The following is a 21,779-nucleotide window of genomic DNA, read 5'->3' as shown; positions in this document are numbered from 1 at the left end:
GATTGCCCTCATATGTGAGGAAATTTTGCTGAGGATGGAAGCAAAGAGAGGAAAAAAAGAGATGTCTTTGACCTTCATATCACTGCTTCTCAGAGAAAAGGTGGCACTCCTACCTCCCCCAAATCCAAAAGCAGACAAAGGCCAGGGAATTATTTGTAAGTTTTGCTGGCTTTAGGTAGTAGTATCATCTAATGCTCTGAAACGGACTTCAGAAATTGCAAGAGTTGGTCTGAGTTGCCATTTGACTATGGTTTCAACTTGCTTCCAGTATTAAAAGGGGAATGAAGATGCTGTACCACAATCAAGATGTTTTCATTCCAGAAATAAAGCCAGATTTACCTTCCTTTACTGATTCTGTCAAAGAATTTGTGACCTCAGGCTAGTCAATCCCATCCCTCTTTTCCCCCACCAGAGGTCCTGCTTTATCAAAATTAACACATACACTCTCCTTCCCTGGTTGTTTTCCACTGGCCTACTCATTTACATTATGCAACTATGAGAAAGACAGGGTTTTTGTCTAAATGTCTGTTCACTGCTGTCTTGATTGCAGTGTTTAAATGTATTTGATATAATGTAGTATAAACAATATATCTTGCCTTCTATCCATCCTTTCCAAGTTGCATCTGATCTACACTTTAAAGAGCATAGCAAAAGCTTGTTTATTCTCAAAGCATGAAATGCAAACCCACAAAAATATCTGAGTGGTATTTCAGTGAGCATATTCCCAGAGAAAATCTCATCTCTAAATCTTCTAACTCAAGTGGTTATAGAAGACAGTGTACTATGACTAATTCATTCATAAGCACACCATTACTGTATACAATGTAAATTGTTTAATCTAAAATCTTTATTAGTTTTTAGTAATCGTGGTTTCCACTCAGTGATAGGAAGGGAAATGTATATCTCACTGCTGCTACTGCCTCTCTCAACTGGCATGAGAAATGGAATCAGTTCTGCCCATGAGTTTCTAATTTGACACTCTAGCTCTAGTTCCACTGAACAGCTGTTCAAATCAAAAGAAATCCTGTTGAACACAGAAGACTTGCAAAAGAACAATGAGCAGCATGAAAACAGACTTGGAAACACAGTAATGAAGATAATCCGAAAATGTTAAAAAAGACACAAGGGAATCAGTATAATGATATTGGATATGGAGCCTTGCACCTCTTGGTCACAGTTTCAAATGCAGGACAATGTTGGTACTGAGAATTTTTACTTTTTTACAAATGTCCATTGTCCCACATAAGATGGATACATTGCCCTAGTTCAGGCAACAGCACGGTACAGAGACCAAAGTTGTGATTGGCTGTATTTCCATTGCATTTTATTCTTCAGGAATTGAATGTTCTTTGGAATAACCACCTCATCCTGTCCAAATGATATGACAGTAGTCCAATGATACTGCAAAGAGATCTTTTTTTTTTTCCCTTCCTGTAGAATACATAAAACATCTTTGTGAAAGATCCTGAAGACTCCCCTGATATTTTAAGAATATTACATGTTCCATTTTGTGTGTTGCAGCATTGTTTTCTGTGTGACAACCTGGGCTCTATTTGGATATGAGCTCATCTCTCCACAGATAAAAAAGTACAGAAACACAGCCTTCAACCACAGATAGATTCTTAAAGAGGAAGCAGTCATCATTTTCTTTAAAATCATGTTTCTATTAATGAAGTATTCTAACTCTCCTGTGTTTTTTAAAGAAGAAAGAAAACACAGAAGTAAACATATACATAGTAGTCCAGCACTTTCCAGGAGTGATGGATTTACTCTTGGCATGTAAACATATGATTGCTGAAAGACAAAAAAGTCCGTATGTGTAGTTGTAAAGTAAAAAAGTCCAACAAAGATAAGGGTTAGAAGCAATCCACACCTTTTCAGCCTCCTCCTGAGCCTTGGTTGGGGGTGGAAAAGCAGGGTGAGCAGGAAGACCATGGGAAAAAGCCTCAGGGAGCAGGCTGGATAAATTTGTCTTAATAATCCACTCACTGTCTATTGGCCAAGGGAGAAAGAAATATCTTCCAGTGTTGTCTTCTGAAAGAGAATTCTGGATTTCACAAGCCATTCTTCTGGAGAAGGCACTTGCTTGTCTTATGACACAAATTGCTAAGGCAGTATCTATTCCTACACATAACACTCAACAAGGTGCTAGAACTGGCCTCAAAGTTTTCTGTGAGCTGTTCCATGACTGCAATTAGAAGGAATCGATGGAGACTCAAACTGATTATAAATTGTTGAAGGCCCTAACATATACTGCAAAATCATCACCTAGATATCAGAAGATAACACAGGAGTTACACAACTGTTTTTAGACATTAAAAATAGATACGTGACATACTTTAATACAGAACAGAGAGCTATGGAAACAATGATCAGTGTGTATCACAATGAAAAGTGTATAATAAATAAATCTGGACAGATGAAAACAAAAACAAAGTGATGGACACCAAGTGTTATTTTAGAGAGGTGCATCAGGCACTTGGCATGAGGAAGATGAAATAAAACTGTGGTATGTAGCGGGATTCTGGAAAAAGGCAACTGTGTATCCTCATATAGTAAGATGATAAAAATGTTAGATGTAACTGAGCTGAGAACATGGAATAGTAAGCAATAAATGCCCTCAGTAAATAATAAAATCTAGAACCAAAGATGCCTATGCTTCTTCTCAGCTATCAGTCCTACTGTTTGAAGAGAAAGACCTAGATCCCAAGCCGTTACAGTTGGTACAGCTGAAAAAACAGAAACATGATGGGTGAGTGTCTCTTTTTGCCCCCATGAAAGTTAGCTCAGTCTCCAACACAAAGGTACCAGAATATCAGGAATTTTGATTTCCTCCCTGAGTTGCAGTCAGAATGTCCAATACTATTCTAAAGAACAAGAGATGCTGATCCCATGTTATCCTCCTAGAGAGCAGTTAAGTGCTCTTGCTGCACCATTTGAGTTACAAGTCTTAGGACGGCAGGGAAGCCGTTGTGCTGGAGACCAGCAGCTTTGAAAGGTAAAAACATGTGGAGAAACAAGAGTACAGAAGAGCTACCAAAATGATATGAGATAGCCTGACTACTCCTTGCCTGACTGCTTCACCCTACCTGAATTAAGCAATGAAAAAAACTTGCAGTGAATAGAAATGGATTTACACTTGGACTGCAATATAGCACAAAATGCTAAATAAATAACATTACATAAGTGAACCTGCTTGTCATGGGATTTTAGGTGGATCAACATATGACAGCAGACTGCAATTCATGAGTAGTTTTTGTTTGGAGTCTCATCAGAAGAAATCTCTGTGAGATTATTTCTACACACTAGTAAAGGGCCTGTAAAATGGGAAGAAAAATCAATTTTAGGACTCTTCCTTACAAAGTTCTGATAATTTTATGGGATTCATAGAGTTGTTATGTGGTACAGTACATCTCACAATCTTTCAAGAAGATTCTTAGTTCAGGGCTTACTGGCAGGAAGATAAAAATTTTAGTACCAAACCTGAGAACATCTTGAGCCAAAAGCTACAAATGTAGAACAGTAAACATCAGACTTGATTTGAAAAAAATCATGTCAATACTGCAAAGCAGCTGCTATCAGATTTTAAATAAACGGTCTTGTAATTTGTCAAGACCTACTCCTATCCCCAATTCCCCCACACCGTAAACTACACTAAAAAAGGAAAAGAAAACTGGCAACTGAAATAAGAAAGGCCATCACGTGCTGCTCATTGTCTTTACCTGTAATGGTATTGACTACTATGCCCAGGCATGGAGGTCCAGCACAGATTCCAAATAGACTTTGATATTTAGCAAATCACAGAGTAAATAACTGTTTTAAGAACAAGAAGTGACCATGTGATTGGAAAGATGCTGAGAAACAGAAATGATCAGTTGGCTGTGCCCAGCGAGTGCTTACTTCTACACCCATCTCTTTAGTGATTAGCCTATATTCATTTGTGACTGTGGTTATTAAGATGCTGCATAATGTTATTTTTTCCCTTCAAAAGGAACCTATAACATCAGTACTGGATTTCACTGATAACAGTAATATCTTACAACTCTCATCCAGCTTCCAAGATGAACAAGGAAAAAATACATCACTCTCCATCCATATCACGCTTTCTCAAGAGAAAAAAAAATAAATTGATAGAACAACCAAACCAAACAAAAGTATCTGTATGAATATATAATGGTGCCAAAGCACCACTATTAAAAATATTTTTTCTGATGTTTTCAAATGTTCACGTTTTATTATTTTATCTGCTTAAAGAAGAGGAAGCACCTTACCTGTATATCACTCAGCTTATTGAGGAAACGGGTTGCTAACTGAGGTCCATTCTCCATAGTTGGAATGTGCAAATGCTGACATTGAAAGGGGGGAGGGGGGGGAATGGAGAGAACAACATGAAATAATAGCTTCTTGTACACATGAATACCTTAGGGTCACCAAGAATTTAAATAAATACTTATCAAGCTTTCTAGCCCTCTTTACAAGTAGGCAAGGATTGTTGTAAAGTTTTTTATAGGAAGGCATGCTGAGGCAACAAAAACTTAAGATTAGTTGAACTGTTATGCTGTTTTTAAACAAAGGTTAGTCTAAGACTTCCAAAAGATCTTTCCAAAATGGAAGGTATGTTGTACAGGCAAGAGTAATAACACTATATACAGTATTTAATTTCAAAGTATATAATGTAGAAACATAACAGATACATTTATAGTACTTATCGCTCAGCACCTTGATGTCTTATTATTTTAGCACCTGACAATATCAATACATTTATTCCATTTTATTAATTCAAGAAGTATCACCTAACAGACATTTACTGTAATTGTTATATTTAATGGAAAAAAGCACATCCATATAATGCAGCTGCAATAACCCAGCTTTCTGAACTAAGTTTGTGCTGGCTAAATAACATCATTAGCTTAACTGTCTGAATGCCTGTGGAGTTCCACCTGTGCAGGAGAAATCTCCCATAGGGTGTATAGTAGGTGGAAGCAGCTGTGTACACTCCTGAAACAGCTCTTCTATTAGAACTGAATTCCCTGCAAAGAGGGGTGAAGAAGAGATGAACTTGAGAAGAAAAGAATGCAGTGGCTCAGAAATTTGGTTCCTTGCAAGTCTTTCCTCACCTTTCCCAGGTGCCTTAAACTTTAGAAAATATGTTCAAATAAAAGAAATGTGCGAGAATGTATTTTTCTATATTTTCAAACAGGCTGGGAGCTCAGAACTGTATTTGAATTCTTTTTCCTTTTCCCAAGAATGGAGATTTTATTATTTTAACTATTAAAAAACCCTCAGAAGATGAGAGGCAAAGTTCTGTTCTGACAACACAGCAATAATTCACTTGGTAAACAACATACTGATACTGTGCATCTTTCCAGGAGCCTCTGGCAGCACTCCTTTTCTATCTTGTGTTTTGCTTCAGCCGTAATTAATTATGATAAAATTCTGAAGAAAGAAGGAAAGGGGCAGGGGGGAAATAAAAACAGAGACATTTTCTTACCTTGCCCTTATATAAAATTTTAGAGATAGGACATACAATACAAGCAGTTCCAGCACCAAACATCTCCTTTACTCTGTTTTTTTCCAAGGCAGCTGTCAGGTCACTCATGGTGATGTATCGCTCAGACACTTTAAATTCTCCCTGCACAAGAGGAATCATCCACAAAAATTGTAAGAAGTTTAAAAATAGTTTTCTTTTTTTTTTTATTTCTGTGTAGAAACATTTCTACTACAACTACTAGCCTAGTCTATCAGTCAAGTTTTGGCTGTGATCTTTTCAAACCTCCCAGTATCACACAAGATAAATTCTAATCCAAAGAATGACCTTCAAGGAAGCCAGTGGCTTGTGAGATACAGTGCTGGTGGTAAAGTGGCACTTCCCTCTGATTTGGTACAGAATATCAATATCGCATTAGGGAATAATACAATAGAATTTGTCATGAGTTACGAGACACAGGATGTGACGACTCATGGTATCTAGCATGCTAGAGTTTGTACAAAAATTACTCATTTATGTTAAGAGAGCTTTGCATCCCGCCCTCAGACAATTGCTAAACAAAATACATTCTGTTAATTCCACCTGCAATGACAATAAGATGTGATATATTTCTTTAATCACTGATGAAATTTCAACTGTAGCCTGCACACAGCTGTCACATACAAAAATTAACTGTACTGCAGGTACGAGTAAAGCAATTCATATTTGATAGTCTTAACATAGGAAGTGTTTTATGTTCTGCAAGTGTTGAAGAATGCGTAGTGACTGATTGAGGGGATGCGTTTAAAGAACAAAAATAAACATCAAACTTTGAAATTTTCATTTCATGGATTTATGTGGACTTTATTGTCCTATCAGACCAAACTAAAGATTAGCCCTTGTTTTATATGCAAGCTTTGTAACATGGAACAGAGATGCTTAACGACAGCAGAAAACATGATTAGGTCTGGAGAGGATAGTATTTGGAGAAAGAGGCAGGGATACCATGTAAGCAGAATTTCAGTTAGGTTAGGGAATGGAGGTCAGAAAGAAGAGAACAACCTTTGTGAGAGTAGAAGACACCTGATTATTCAAGAGGACTGAGGTGAAAGTCTGGTATCTCACAGACAAGCCCTATAAACTGGGAATATCTGTCTGTGCTGAGAAGTGAGCATGTATATCTACTCTAGGGGAGTTCCAATATGAATAAAGACGCATAAGAGTTCAGTGTGGGTCAGAAAGTGGCACATGTGCGCCACGAAATACATGCCTAGCTCTCTTCACTGAAGGTTAGATTTAAGTGATAAAAATGTGAACTGTATTTCAGGAACTCTTCCAACTACAGGTGGTTGAAAGCTGAGTTAATACCAGGGGGAAAGAATAACATGCACCTCTGTTATTCCTGTTACTCCTCCCTAAACATAAGCCTGACCAAACCAGGAGACAGGATACTGGACTTGATGAGCCTTTAGCTGTATTGTAGTCTTATCCAAAATGCAATAAAACCTTTGAATACAGTACAGGCAGAGTGAACATTTTGCTACATTTCAAGATATAAGGTAGTCCCAAGTGTCTAAATAAGTACTTTGATGGCTACACTACAGAACTGGAACCTGGAAGAAGACATATGACTTCAAGACTGTGGCTGGATTTTAGACTGCATGCTAGTTATAAGAAATAAGGGTGGAACCAGGAGAACTAAGTGGAGAAATAGTGTGCTGATCACTGAAGTATAGCTGTGGTCATGCACAGTAATTGTTTGCTTCCTTGCTTTAAGTTGCTGGTACAAGTGGTTTTAATGAGAATTTTCATGTTATACTACATGGAGCTACTTTAACAAGCTTGGTATTGTTCTGTGTAACAGGTGTGGGTATTTTGATGATGTTGTTGGGAATCTATGAATTAGCATACTCTTAGTTCAGATTTAAATTAAGGGATTTGACCAAATAAGTTGAACTTCAAGATACTGAGCACCAGGAATGCTTGTTTTTGTCAATGTTATAACACGGTAGTTGAAACCATTACAGCCAAGGTCTAAACACTTACCCAGTCGCATGCCAGATCCAAAATGCTTTGTCTTGTCACTCCTGGAAGGATGATGCCATCTAAAGGTGGGGTTGCCAATTCATTTTCTGTCAAACAAGAGAAATGGAAACACTGGTTGAAAAACAAAGAAACTGATACTACACCAAACGAGAAAATTAAAAAGAAGTCGAATTATGTCAGAAATGTTCTCTACCCAGTAAGATGCAACATTTGTCAGAGTTCTATAAGAACACAGGTTACCCAAATTCAATTCCAATAAGTTGTTGTTGAGTGTTTGTAACCTTTTGAGTACACTTCAGTGGGAAGAAACATATTTAATACATCGATAAATACATGGCTTAAAGCCTAGTAGTAGGTTTTATTCCTCAGTGTATTATGGATTCACTACTGGGAACCACTGAATGGCTCAGTCTTCAAAATCAGAATAGAGTCACAAGGGAAAGCCATGCCTAATAACCCCAGGGCATATCATGACTTTCCCTGAACTGTTTTACTTAATTCAGGAACATAGGGTTCAGTATACCTACATCGTAGCATTAATATGAAACATTGATGAGAAATTTTGAGGCCCATTTGCGAACAAGCAAAGCAGTGGAAACCTTGCCAAATCCATCTTGAGAGGAGACTTCCTTGATCACCTTTTGCCTTAGTCTAGACATCCTTTTTTTCCCCTAGTTTTCTTTTTACACAAAAAGAGCAGCCCTAATAAAATTCCAAATGCACCAACACTTCAAATTGTTCAACTACTTTGGTTTGTTTGCTTCTATTTCTGGTTTGTTTTTGAAAAAGAACATTAGATAAATCACATAACATAACTAATGAAACAGTAGATAAATGGTAATCCATACTTGATAAATACTTAAATTACAACACTGAAGTTTGTAGTCTTTGTTCTTCCATCTGACCTTTGCATCAAATTAGTCTTTCTCATTTTAAACCATCACTTTCATTAAACCATCACACAGTTTAGTCAGGGGTTTGTATTATCAGAGAATACTGTCTCCTTCAGACAGCCAGGCTCTTTTAAGACAGTCTCAAATTTGCACTGAGAAGACATCCACAGTCTTCCAGTAACACTCTTCTCTTTTTTTTCTAACCGTTTTCTCTTCCCAATGAGATTCCATTATTTTTCATGATCTTATAAGAATACTATCCTGCTCATTAAACCCATAAACCATTAAGTCTTTTGATTCATTTTTACCTAGTCACATAAACGAACAAGATATGTATCTTCATGGTTTTATAATGCTCCCTTATCCCTACCCACAAAACATCACTGAATTCAGGCCTGTTTAAACCAGTCTCAAAGGAGAAGCTGTCTTAAAAATGTTTCCGTAAGTCCTGTGAAAAACTTGCAACTGGGAAGAGAGAAAGAGGGTATTCATCCTTGGACTGAGAGAACAGGTTGAGTTCAGCTGTATAATACTCCATTTTCAACAGTCAGCTAGATAATTTTGTGCACAAACACTGCGTGCCAGCCACTGCATACACAGCTCTGTACTGACTACAGCATGGGCTCTCTCTTGCTCTGCAAAAGGGGGCTTTGGGAGCTGGGGTGGCATGGGGAAAATGAAGGATAAATAAATGGAATTGTTAAGTGCATCTGCTACTCCCTGTCCATTCTCTCAGGAAATGTCTGTTACTTTTTAATGTAGCCACCTCTGGATTTACTCATTTGGAATATAAGTTTTTCCTACCTGTACTTCCATGTTCCTTTTATGAGGATCCATACACACATAAGTAATAGATGTAAACTGCCTCACAAAATGTATAAAAAAGCTGACCTAGAACAGGCTATATATTCTGATCTGGTTTTACTAACTAATAGTGCCATTCCCTAACCTATCCCAGACTCCTAAGTACAGCAGTGGTCTCTTCTTTCTCATACAGTCAGGAACAATAGATTTTCTTTTTTGGAGTCTGTCTAGCAACACTCCTTATCTTGATCCATGTCTGGTCCTAATTCTGGCACAACTATCAAAATAAGAGGACTTAAAATCTTCGCATGAGCCACAGGGCTCACCTCGTTCTGAACAACTGGAAACCTGATATTCTGCATTTGTGATCCAGTCATATACAAATGGTCCCCTTTCTCTAACAGAAAACTTCAAATGATGTGGACCTTGATACCAAACATTGTGACTACACACCAGATAATGTTCTCTATGTTGCCACAGATCTTGGCCAGGATCTGTTTAAGTTCAACAACATATATTAATTGATGTGAACTAGTTTGAAAAAGTGCCAGGACAAACCAGCTGCCAAACAGCACCGAGCAGACAGGACATGGGAGTCTCAAAATGTTTCAAACAGCCTGCTATGCAGGATTTTGTCAAGCATACATATGATGACTACCAGCCTGGGGCCACCCAAGGAACATCTGCTCCCCTGGTATCCGGCAGAAATGATAATGCTATACAACATGGCATTCCAAAAAACTCATCCTCTCTGTGAATTTATGCCAAACCAGGCTCCATATGACATCAGTTTGTCCATCTCCAAAAAAACAAACTGTGAGCTCAGACTCCATTTGCCTTCAGAATTATTTTCATGGGCTAGAAGCCTTAAAATGTATAGCAGAAAAAGTGGGGGAAAGACATTTGAAGGAAAATGTCAGGGTTTTTCTTCAGTTAACTACTGTTACTGTTACAGTAATAGCACTATCAGTCCAGTGCTCTATTACTCCAGGCATGGCATAAGCATTCTGTAACAATGAAACTCCAACAGGGGATTTTTAAAATGAGGTCTTGCTTATTACACAGTTTCAATTTTTACACACTTGTATTTATGAACATAAAGCAGATAAGATTCCAAACATGGGATGCCTTCAGTACTAGTCATGCTATAACAATGCCGAGAAATTCACCAAAATATATTTAACAGATACCAAATGAACTTCAGAGTCACAGAGAACCCAGAAAGCCCTGATCTTGGTATTATTAACTGCTGACTTCCTCTCCCAGTATGTTCTGGACCTTTCTATCTCTTTCTCCTTTTTTCCCTCAGGCTTTTATTCCACTCTCCCCTTATGCAAGCACTCTCTTTGCATCTCTGACAATTTACTTTCCTCAGACACTTTCCCCTCCTTCTCTTTTTCTGCCATCTCATTCATCCACTGCTCTCCGCTCCATGCTATTGCTATGGCTTTCTACTAGAGCAGAAAGTACGATCCTTATTCTGTTAAATAGTCTACTTGTACAAGACACTTCTGCAGCACAAATAACCCTCCACCTACAGAACACTAAGCAAGCTTGCCTGATATTTTACCTGAGTGTTCCAGAGAATCTTTTAACATATTTGTTTTTTAATTTATGTAAGCTGTATTGAAGTGGGCACTATTAATCTCCATTTTAATAACACCACAAGAATACTGAGTAATGCCTGAATGCTATTCACAATGCCTTAATTTTAAAGTTAGAAGTAGAGCCCAGATGGTTCCAAATCATTTTGAAGAAACTGCATTTTTAGAAAGTGCACACAGATTTCATAGTTATCAACCTTCAGGTTAGACATATGCTTAAATTTTAAGGTTTTCCATAAAGCCAAGCTTATATTTTAGGCAGAAGAACAGGCATTATTAAAGGAAATTACTTTCAATGTTAACAGCTTCTTGGGATTGTTATGTGCACTGAAGAGGGAGGTGGAAGGGTCTGTAGGGTGACCAAAATTTTTACTTTGTGAACATAAACTGTAAATAGTATTTATGAATGAGATATCACACTCCTGTATTTATGCAACAGCAGAGATCCAGATTTGGTCATATTATAAACCTCAGCTAGAGCATCAGTGGGCATACAAGATTGGCACAGAGCATGTCATGCTATTTTACCAGAAATTGAGAAGTTTCCTCCCCTACTCCCTCCTCGATGTTAAAAGTGAAACATTTTTCCAGGCTCCTCCTGCCACCCAAGACAACATTTCATGTTTAGTCACAATGCTGTAACTGAAAATACATAGCAAAGTCTTGCAAGAAAAACATGCTCTCATTGGAAGCATATATGTCCTTTAGTCTAGTCTTTACTGGGCTGGGTCTTTGATTTGTTATAAATCAAGGAGAACAGTTCAGACTACTTCTGAACATACAAAGAAGGGCATTTTCCTTTTGATGATGATCTGCAATTTCTGCCTCACTCTTTTTATGTTAGATCCCTCTCTCAGCTGCATAATTTGCATAACAAAACAAAACCACAGCCTAAGTAAGTATCCTTTGTGAAGTGACAGAACGTAATGGCAAACACTTTTTAAATCACAATGTAAGGCCATAGGCAGATATGTGATGACATACACTGGCAACAAGAGTGATTCTCAACCAAAGATATCTTAAATTAAGCATTAATCAACACACTGGAAAACACTGAAATACTCCAAGGATGCTAGTAACCACATCATGTGAAATGGCAGGTTTGCCAGTACACGCTTAGCTTGGGTGGCATGAATTACAAGTTGTTTGCTACAGCCACCTCACAATAGTGCTATTCAGTAGTGCACTGGTAACACAGTGATTGGCAGATCTTTGGAACAGTACGGTGCTGCAGCTGGATAATTCCAGCATATCCCTGGTTTAAGTACAATGAGAACATTGATTTCTAATTATGTCCTCCCTTCTGTGTCCATTCCCTGGGCAGAATGAGCCAAAATCTATTTTCATGTCTCTCCAGCAAAGTTACACATGGCATGAATTTGGCCATCTATCTACACTGACAAGTCTACTGCTGCTATAACAACAACAAGATTTCTTGTAATTTATAGTTTCATTCAAAAGACTTCACAGACTCATTCAACACCGAGGGAGTATCATCCTTGTTCTTACAAAAATGGTGAAGACTTTGCAAAAAAACAAGTAATGACACTGGACATGGGAGACTGGTAGCTGGATTTCCATTACCCTACAATATTCAAAGCACACTGTTGTCCCCACAGAATGTTGCTTCTGTACTGCACCTGAGCAGTGTCAGAAAAATGTCAGTTTTCAAGGGTATCCATGGCACTATGACAAAATCAGAGTCTGAACCCTGCATCTGCTGCCATGTAAAAGATCAGTAACTTAATTTTCATGGAGCGCCATCACTCATGCAAGTCAGGAGGTGTCCTTTTATTCACTTGCCTACACATTGGCTCAGTCCTTTAAGGACTCAGAGTCATGTAGTTTTCTGAACCAGTTCTGAGGCGCAGCTATCACTTCTTAAGCACTGAATACTTGCATGCTCAATGGGTGTTTTTGAGATTCCTAAATAGATGCTCATTAACTAGATAGTTTTCTAAACAGCATGTACATTGCTCAGAGATAACTGTGGGTACAAAAATGGCTTCAAGAACGATGGTTTATCTTGAAAGCATCATTTGAACATTAGTGATGTGTACGGCTGAAATGTTTATCTCTCTCTCCCTCCACTCAACAACACTTCAAACTCTCCAAAGAACGAACCAAGTTCTTCATCAGTCGGATGCTGAAATACTTTTGGTTATGCTTCAGGAACTTGACTTGCCACAGAGTGATGAAGGGAGCCACTTATGCCCAAAGCCACAGAGCTTGAAGTGTTACACAGCTGTAAGGTGTCTTTAGTATGTCTGCGCTTTTTCAGATCCAACACCTCCTTCAAGATCAATCATGCTGCTAGAGTTGACACCAAACCTGCAGTGTGACTTTGTGTATGACTAGACTTAGTATGTTATCAGTAGGCAGTACTCACAGCTGCTCCAGAATCTTCTCTTTCACAATGGTGTAACTAAGTCACCTATGGGTATTCAGAAGTGCATAAACACTTCCTTTGTTAAATCATCTTCACTAAGAAGATTATGATCTGCACTTTAATAACAATTTTGTGGATTATGGTCCCAAATGTCTACTCTGTTAGAGTTTTCATGTTTTATGTTACTATACCTCCATCTTCATTTATCCAGTAGAGAAAGAGATTCATTGTTCCAACTTCAGTTATTTGGTGATCTTCTCCGTAAAGCCACAAAACCTGCTGGCAGCCTAAATCCAGGGCTTCTTGCTGGGCATAAATAGAAGAACCATAATTCCTTCCAGAAACAAAAGAAAGAGCAAACAGTTCTGAGGATCTGGTTGTGTATTTTCTCATTTCTGTGCAAGGTTTGTGCACATCTACCTTATGAGCAAGTGCTCTTCACAGTCACTACTTGTTCCTGGAATATTTCCCTTGCAAGTACTCTACTAGATCATTTGTATCTACAACCCAAAAACTTTGAAGAGCTGAACAGCATCAACAGCTAAAACATATCCATCCAAATTGCCTTAAAAATACATCTTGTTCCCTTCTCTGGACATTCTAATCATTGCGATTAGATACCTTAGGAAAGCATTTGTCTTTATTTAGCAGTTGGCATTCTGGAGAGAGAGCAACAATTCTCACCCAGCTCATGATTTAAAAAAAAAACCAAAACAACAAAGCCATCTACCTCATCTCCTGTATGTCAGAGGAACCTCTTGGAACACAAAAATTACCAGAGGTGAGTGATTTCTTTTTTTTAAAATAAAAGATTCATAGAACTAGTAGCTACAGGATCTGCAGATGGGCCTTGATGAATTTCATATCCTTGAGGAGTAACTGTTTCCTAAAATACTGCCTTCCAGAGTGAACTGACTGAATGTGTTTACTCTGTAGCTGCTTTGCAGGGGGGCAAAAACCCTTTCACTTCTGATATTCAACAACCATCAAGACCCGAAGTGAGCAGCTAAAAAGTGCTGACCATGCTGGAGTTAAATTCACATGTCTGGGCACAAATCAAATAAGTAGTGACTCCAGATTATTCCTTTCTTCACAGTTGAGGTATGAAGGATACACAGGAAGAAATTAATATTAAATTATTTATAACTAAAACTAAGCAAAAACTCACAGAGTAAATGGCTCAGAATATCACACTGAACAAAGGAAAGCTGTTTCCTTGCCCTTTGATTATTCTGCTAGCTCAGTTGAGCAGCACTTGACTACTACTAACTTCCTGATTAGAAAAGAAACTCCCAGGTAGAGTAAATCAGCTTCATTTAAACCAAAGACCAAGAATGTATCATCAAGTCATTTATTTAACCACATCCATGTTGCTTGCTCCAGTCAAGTCCTAAACAGCTTCACTCTACAAGTGAAGTACTTGGACATTAAAAATTATGTTTCTACCTAACTAGTGCTTTGGTCTAGTTCAGCACAAAACTGCCAGAATATGGTCAACTCAACAAAGATAATTGTCTCATGCTTCCCCTTAAACACCCATGCTCCCCTAGCTAACTGTAGATGGCTTGTCAGGACAGTCTGCCAAGGCAGGAGGTCAGCATTCAGGGCAGCTCACTGCCCAGCTGGCAACAGGCTGCTATACTGAATGCTGCATCGCAGAAGTGATATCTTTAGTGTCAACTTCTGCAAGGGGAATGACCAAAGTATTACATGGACACCATCCAGCTCCAGTTCCTCAGCTTGAGATGCTGCAAAATTGAGTCTGCAAATAATCCACTTGACTGTAATATCCAAACAAATTGTGCAATTGAATTGTATAAACAGTATTTGCAAAGTACAATTTTGAATTTTTTTTTATAGTATGTTGTTTAACCACTACATTTAATACCTCTTCTGGATTAGATACTTCACTAAAAAACAAATCTTCTTTTGAGCTGTGTAGAAGATGTAAAATTATGTTTTCTTACCCTCCCAGTTTGCAGTCCCCTGTTCCTCCTTTCCAGGCTCTTACATATTTTGGATCTGCCCATAAGGATATTGGATTAAAGCTTCCACTTGCAAAGTAAGGGCCCACAGGGCTCAGAATGACATACAGTAGGGCTTTAGTTGGCTTCTTCACTCCAAGGGAAGGCTGAAAATATGGAATGTAAACAAATCAAAAGTATACTTCACTCCAAACATAAGATCCTGCAAAATTAGCTTTTGAAATACTGCTTTCAGAACTACAGCACAAGAGTGCTTTTACCAGGACAATGTAAAGTGCTGCAAGGAAGAGAAAATATTTATACAACTTCCCCCCCATCCAAGCAACATAACAACCCTAATTTTATATACTGTCACTATTCACTTACAGGTGTTTAATTTGTCTATATATTATCCTAATCTTCTCAAACAGTTTAAAGCTTTTGAGAATTCAGAAATTAGGTTAACAAGATACTATATAATTATATGAATTAACCTCAGCAGAAGCCTGCAAAGCCTTCTGGGGCAAGGAGTGGCAAGGACCACTGCTAGCAATAAAAACAGCTAAGGAACCACTGTCAGCTGCATTAGTGATAAGAATTAGCCAATGCCACTTAGAACTGGCATTAGTAGTGTCTAGTGTTGGCTCTGTGAATGGCTGTGTGACAAGCTAAAATGATTTGCCTGCTGGAAGTTGTTCACACAACAGCACCATTCCAGGAAATAACCTGGAATGTATCACTTTCTTTCTTTTCCCCTTCTCTTTCAGGGGTGGCTTCTCACACTTCGAGTCATCACCATCAATACTTGAAGGTGGAGGTGAAAAGTTTGGCACTGATCAAAGTCTGAATCCTGTGGTAGGAGACTCTGCTTAACTATATGGTTCTTTGCAAAGCTCAGGACTGAGCACAGAATCACAGAATGATTGAAGTTGGAAGGCACCTCTGGAGATCACCTTGTCCGACCCCCCTGCTCAAGCAGAGTTATGTACAGCTGGTTGCCCATGGTTCTTGGTATCTCCTACACAACTGGATGTGTTACTACTTTCTCTCCACTCGGAGAAACCACTCTCATAAAAGGAACAAGCTCATCCTTGATGTCTCAGATGATGTCTCCATTGAAAAATTGTTATTGAACTTAAATCATTAGGACCAAAGGTCTAAGCGAGAACACTGTGTGCAAAACACGGGAAGCTAAACTGTGAGGTGGGAGGGAAAATAATAGTGTAATAACGGAACTACTGGAAAATTTAAATAAGCCTTCCTCAGGTGCTTAGAGGGTTCTTTTGATTTCTGTCAACCTTACTCTTTCAGCAAAACTTCTAACAAGATTAACTAACTGAGATCTTGATATTTTTCCTGATTCTTACATGATCATACAAAAGACTGGGATGACTGGGTTTCCTAATTGTGCTATTTTTTCATAAATGATTAGCAGGACATGAAACCCAGAAATAACATATGGTATGGTGGTAAGGCAAGATGTGATGGCAAACCTGAAACAAAGCTCAACAGCAAAAGAATTTCCAAAAATGAAAACAGGAATAAATTTTCCAATTATTAATATTAATACTTTACAGCCAGAGTGGAGATCCTTCCATCTGAAAATCTGCAACTAGTTTACAGGCATTAAATTAATGAAGTCCTAGAACACATGTGACATATAATGCTCATGTATGGTAACTATTTACAGATGTGGATATTGCAGAAGAGTAACTTGCCTAGTTGGGAACCATACATTCTTTAGCTTCCTTGTCCTATGCTCTACAATTATAGGTTTCTCTCTGGCCACTGAGAACCCCCCCCCCCCAAAAAAAAAAAAACCAAAACAACCCCTTAAAGTTTTAATTAAAATAAACTCATAAACTCCTTCTTTCTAATCCCCTTTATAAATACTATAGGCTCGACTCACACTCACATGAAACTCAGTACACACTAACACCTAGTTGCTACAGAGCCTCTTATAAGGTCAGGTTTGTCTGGCTTCAAGAATAAATGACAAAAGAACTTGTTCTTAGTTCTATTAAAAGTCTCTTGGAACGACCATCTTAATATACTGGGTAGAATCTTCCAAAATCTCACTAAGGTCAGATGGAGGTATGAGATGAAATCACAAAATCCACACTGTAAATTTCTGTTCACTCACGTTCTCTCCGGATTATTAGTATTTTAAAGTCATACATTAACATGTCACAAATAACTATCCTTTTAGTACAAAACCAAAGTTAATCTCAATTTTGCCATTACAATCCTTAAATTAATCGCTTTCTGTGCTCTGAATCAATGTGTCCACTAGGTGGTGGTGTGGTCAACATAAATTTGTGAAGTAGCGCTTCATGTGACTAATTAAAAAGCAAAACATAAAACCATTTTGCCCCTGAACTGTAATACTGTTGTGTCTAGCGACTGCTGCGTATTTCCTTTTATGGATGGAGGCTTTTGCCTTATGCTTAAAGTTAACAGGGAAAAAAAGCGTTTCACACCTCAGTTCCAATTAAGGTAGGACGGATATACAGGCTGGCAGCAGCTGAGTATGGGACCCACTCCTTTTCCACTTCCACAAGCTTCCGGATGCACTCTAACAGCTCATTCTGGTCAAAACACTTGGAAGGAAAAGCAAATGGAGGAAAAAAAAAAAAAAAAAGAAAGAAAAAAAATGAGAGGTCTTTATAGATCCGTATGCTAAGAGGCACACTTCATCAGAATATGTAACGATGACAGTCCATGGAGGTTTATAGGACTACATCATCTTCTCTGAGTTCGTTTTTTACAGAATTTTAAGATCCCATGGTCTTTGACACTGTGCCTTTTTACACAGTACCCTGAATGCGCTCCTGCTACAAAGTATCCTCCTGAAATAGCAAAAAGGAGCCGTTGACCCTTCCTGTCTTCAAAGCACATGGAGAGAGAATTCCTGTGCAGCCAACACCTTCACTTTGGCATGCTGCAAGCTATGGCACCACCTTTTCTGCAGAAGAGCACTTTGGATTATAACTCCAAGAGGCCCACTAAGTCTCCCAGTTTTACGAAGTTGCAAAGTTCTTACAGTAATAAAGCTAATAAGCACGGGAGGAAATTCACTGGTCAATATACAACCACTAAAAGCAGTGTTACATTGCTAGCATGACCAAAATATTAAGTCATTCAGAGGCTGAAGAACTTAACTGAAGTGGAAAGAAGGAAGAACTTAAGTGCCAGAACAATTTCATCAGCTGTCTGCATGCAAATACTGCAGAATAGTGATCATCCCCTTAGAAATAGACTGTATACATCTGAGGCAGTAGGGAGACAACAAAGAAAGTAAAACATTGTTGTGATTTAAAAGAAAAATGAATTTGAAGCTGTTCCCTTCACTGAATAAGATCTCTTAACAAAGTTTAACTGAACTGCTCAAGAGTTAGAGTGCTTGAAAAATGTTACATTACTGTAAAGGTTCAGAAATTTGCACTCTGAAATAAAAATATGTTCTGACTTAAGGATAATAAGATGCCTTGGCTACATACTGGCAGGGCTGCTCGTCTTGCTGATCGCACCATCCTGTCCATGTTGAGGGTTGGTCGGAAAAGGCGGATTTTGCCATCCACTCCTCGATAAGCCTTCATTCCTTCAAACAACTACCAAGTCAAAAAGGAGGGAAAAGAAATCAAATAATAATTGAGACAAGTTATCCCATGATGATCTCTACAAAAGCAGAACATACCCTTTGGAAATAAAAGAACTGCACTTTCCTGCTCACAGTACTCAAAGCATAAATGCTAACTAGCTAATCCTTGCAACACACTCCTGTGTGAGGTAGTACTATGAAGTTTATATCACAAAGACAACCTGCTTATGCTTCAGATCTATCTTTCTCTGTCAGGGGACTTAATGTTAGATATTTTTCTCATAATTTAGTTACAGTAATTAAAATTTGTAGCATGTGTTTGACTCAACTATTCCCTCACATCCTGACTGGTACCTAAGTCTGAGCCAAAACCTTTCCTTACAGAAAAGATCTATAGAATTTAATTATATATGTTAATAATTTTTAGGGCTCTGTCCAAAATGCATTTTGGTAAGAAGCATAGATTAAGATAATTAAGAGAACTCTGTTGCAGTTCTTCCTGTAGTTGTAGTAAAATCTTGGTCATTGATTTGCCCCATATAACCCTAAGCTGTGGAAGGGGGTTTAGCTGGCATGAGAGACAGATGCATCATCCCTACACTAGAGGAGGAATGCATAAAAATGTTTTAACTATACAGAAAACTTAAAATAGTCATAACTATACCATCATACTGCAGAATCCGTATGACTGTGTTGACAACTGATTTACCAGAAACCCTTATCCCACCAGTGCCCTCCCAGCAGAATGCTCTACAACATCTCCTAACCAATGCAAAAAATATATGCCCACAAAATATCCATAAATATTTTCAGTTACAGGTTGGTGATTTCCAGTTATAGACAGAAAACACATGTATTATGTAAGGTCATATTAATATATACATATATACAGGTATTATTTAGATTAAGTATTAAAGGATCACTTATGCTTATAGACAAGACTTCAGATTTTTAGAATTGATTTTCTAAAACATTTCTTTGTATATTAAATTTCAGTATAAGTTCTATGAATTTAACTGCATCACTGCTGTCAGTCTCCTCAGACTTCTCCTTACTGTTCCACAAAAAATGGCTGGAAACACATTCTATGCAGTTGGAAGACTACATATGCAGGTCTTTTATTTGGACAAAAATAATCCTGTATTTGTGTAGAAGTAATTTTAGTAGAATACTAAGGTTTCATTATTATTAAATTCTAAAACGTTTTCCCATAAGGATCAGTTCAATGCAATGCTAGAAAGCTTTTGTGCAGTCCCGTGACAGAGCTAGGTCCTTCCACATGACAAATTTTAATTGGGTTGCAACTAGGTTGCAGGAATCCCAGAAATTTTTCTTAGGCTACATGCCAATTATGTAGCAGAACTAGAATTAGAATCCAGAAATTTTTGCCTTCAAAATTTATCTTATTCCTACGGCAATGCCAACCTTGTTAAAACCTTTGCACAGGGTTTTGAAAAAGGAACTGTTCCTAGGATAGACATTGTACCTAATTCTGTCTTTGTAATGTACCTAAAAATTCTGTCTTTAATGAAGGATGGCATAGCTGGTGATTCTTATCACAGAACAATTGTTTCCCCCCACCCATCTCCCAAACACATTTACAGAACTTTTAATGAGAGGGAAAAGGAAGGAATGTTACTACTAAGGTTTGATTAATGGTTTGAGAGAAGTAAGAATCACATCATTACTGAAACACACAGCCCTCTCAAACGAATAGATATTTTTCTCCAAAAAGAAATATTTTTAACCTTCCAGAGCTCAGTATAAAACCTTTCACTCATTAAAAAGGGAGACAGTGATGTGTTCCAGAAATGCTCAACTTGAATAAAAGCAACTTCTGTTGTTGCTTGATGGTTGGTTGCTACAGTGGTGTGCAAACAATATTATCTGACATCTGTACATCACAGGAGCTGGATCTGGAGTTGAGCAGATCCAGACTATGAAACTGCATCATGGAGGGCAAGGAGAAAGGGGAAGGAATGCCAAATCCATCATTTTTATTATACCCACTGTGTATTCATTGAGCCACAGCATTGGCACCAGATTCTCCTCTGTCTGTCCTCTTGGCTAGAGGAAACGTAATGCAATAAGGGTAAAAGAATAAAAAAAATGGAAAAAAAAAAAAAAAGAGCATATTCATATTAGCAATGATTTCAGACTGGGCCAGAGGCCAAGTATTAAAGCAATATGCTATTAAGAGTGAAATACAGATATGGGACTCCAGCGTGGTTTCTTGCTTCTTGGGCAGATCAAGAGCTAGAGCCTCTGTCACAGGGGCCTGTTGCAATTTACACAGGACTTTTGGAGGCTTGGTGACTAGATGGGGTCAAAACAGCAAAAACAAAAAATTGTGAAGGCAGAAGCTCAGGGACAACAAGCAGGGAAAAGCTTGATCCTTCCCTTATACCACTTGTTAGAAAAAAAAAAAAAAAAAAAAAAAAAAGAAATAACAAAAGCAGCACAAGCAACTCCACTAACTTCAGTGGAGACACTCCCACCTACCCTTAAGTAGGAGGAGAAGCAGGCTTCTGTTTCAGCATATGTGCCCTCACAGATGCGAGTATAGCCAAAGCTGCTCTGGAGAGACAAAAGGCAGCTTTAGGCAGCAAGCAGCTAAGCACGGAAACTGTTAACCACGCTGGTTTCCGACTTAACATTTCACTTTCCGAAGTCCCTTGCTGTGTATTCTCTGCTCAAATACACTTGTAAATGCTGAATGCATCAGATCTAGTTTGGAGCTATCCAGCTTGTTCAGAGTTGCACACAAGCATCTGTCTAGTCTGTTCTGCAATCCAAGCTATGAACCCCTGAAACAGGTTAAAATAACATTCACAAAGTGCATGTTCAGTCCCCAAATTAACATTTGCTCTTGCAATCTCACACAGTCTTCTCCAGTGCTTCATTAAGCTACATCAGAGACAGTAATTGGGCCAATCCATCATCAGTGAACTAGAATGCTTTCTCAAATGAATTTGTGACCACACAAGAAAGGACTCACCTCACTAGGCTAG

The 21,779-nt window shown here is 38.2% G+C and overlaps 1 protein-coding gene across 2 annotated transcripts in view; it reads right to left on the bottom strand.

Annotated features, from left to right (window-relative positions):
• Positions 1-21,779, bottom strand: part of BCAT1 (branched chain amino acid transaminase 1) — a 66,324-nt gene that overhangs the window by 8,706 nt on the left and 35,839 nt on the right. Inside the window, exons 4-11 of one of the 2 annotated variants that reach the window (XM_074902271.1) lie at positions 20,779-20,835; positions 18,668-18,778; positions 17,648-17,767; positions 15,171-15,334; positions 13,395-13,537; positions 7,514-7,599; positions 5,492-5,632; positions 4,272-4,346 (exon numbers count right to left, since the gene is read on the bottom strand). In XM_074902271.1, the coding sequence (XP_074758372.1) occupies positions 4,272-4,346; positions 5,492-5,632; positions 7,514-7,599; positions 13,395-13,537; positions 15,171-15,334; positions 17,648-17,767; positions 18,668-18,778; positions 20,779-20,835 (897 nt within the window). The remainder of the gene's footprint in view (positions 1-4,271; positions 4,347-5,491; positions 5,633-7,513; positions 7,600-13,394; positions 13,538-15,170; positions 15,335-17,647; positions 17,768-18,667; positions 18,779-20,778; positions 20,836-21,779) is intronic. The other variant, XM_074902273.1, reaches the window with a different exon arrangement.

Source organism: Athene noctua, chromosome 3 (assembly GCF_965140245.1).
Source record: "Athene noctua chromosome 3, bAthNoc1.hap1.1, whole genome shotgun sequence".
Taxonomy (NCBI): domain Eukaryota; kingdom Metazoa; phylum Chordata; class Aves; order Strigiformes; family Strigidae; genus Athene; species Athene noctua.
This window is presented reverse-complemented; position numbering and strand designations above follow the sequence as displayed.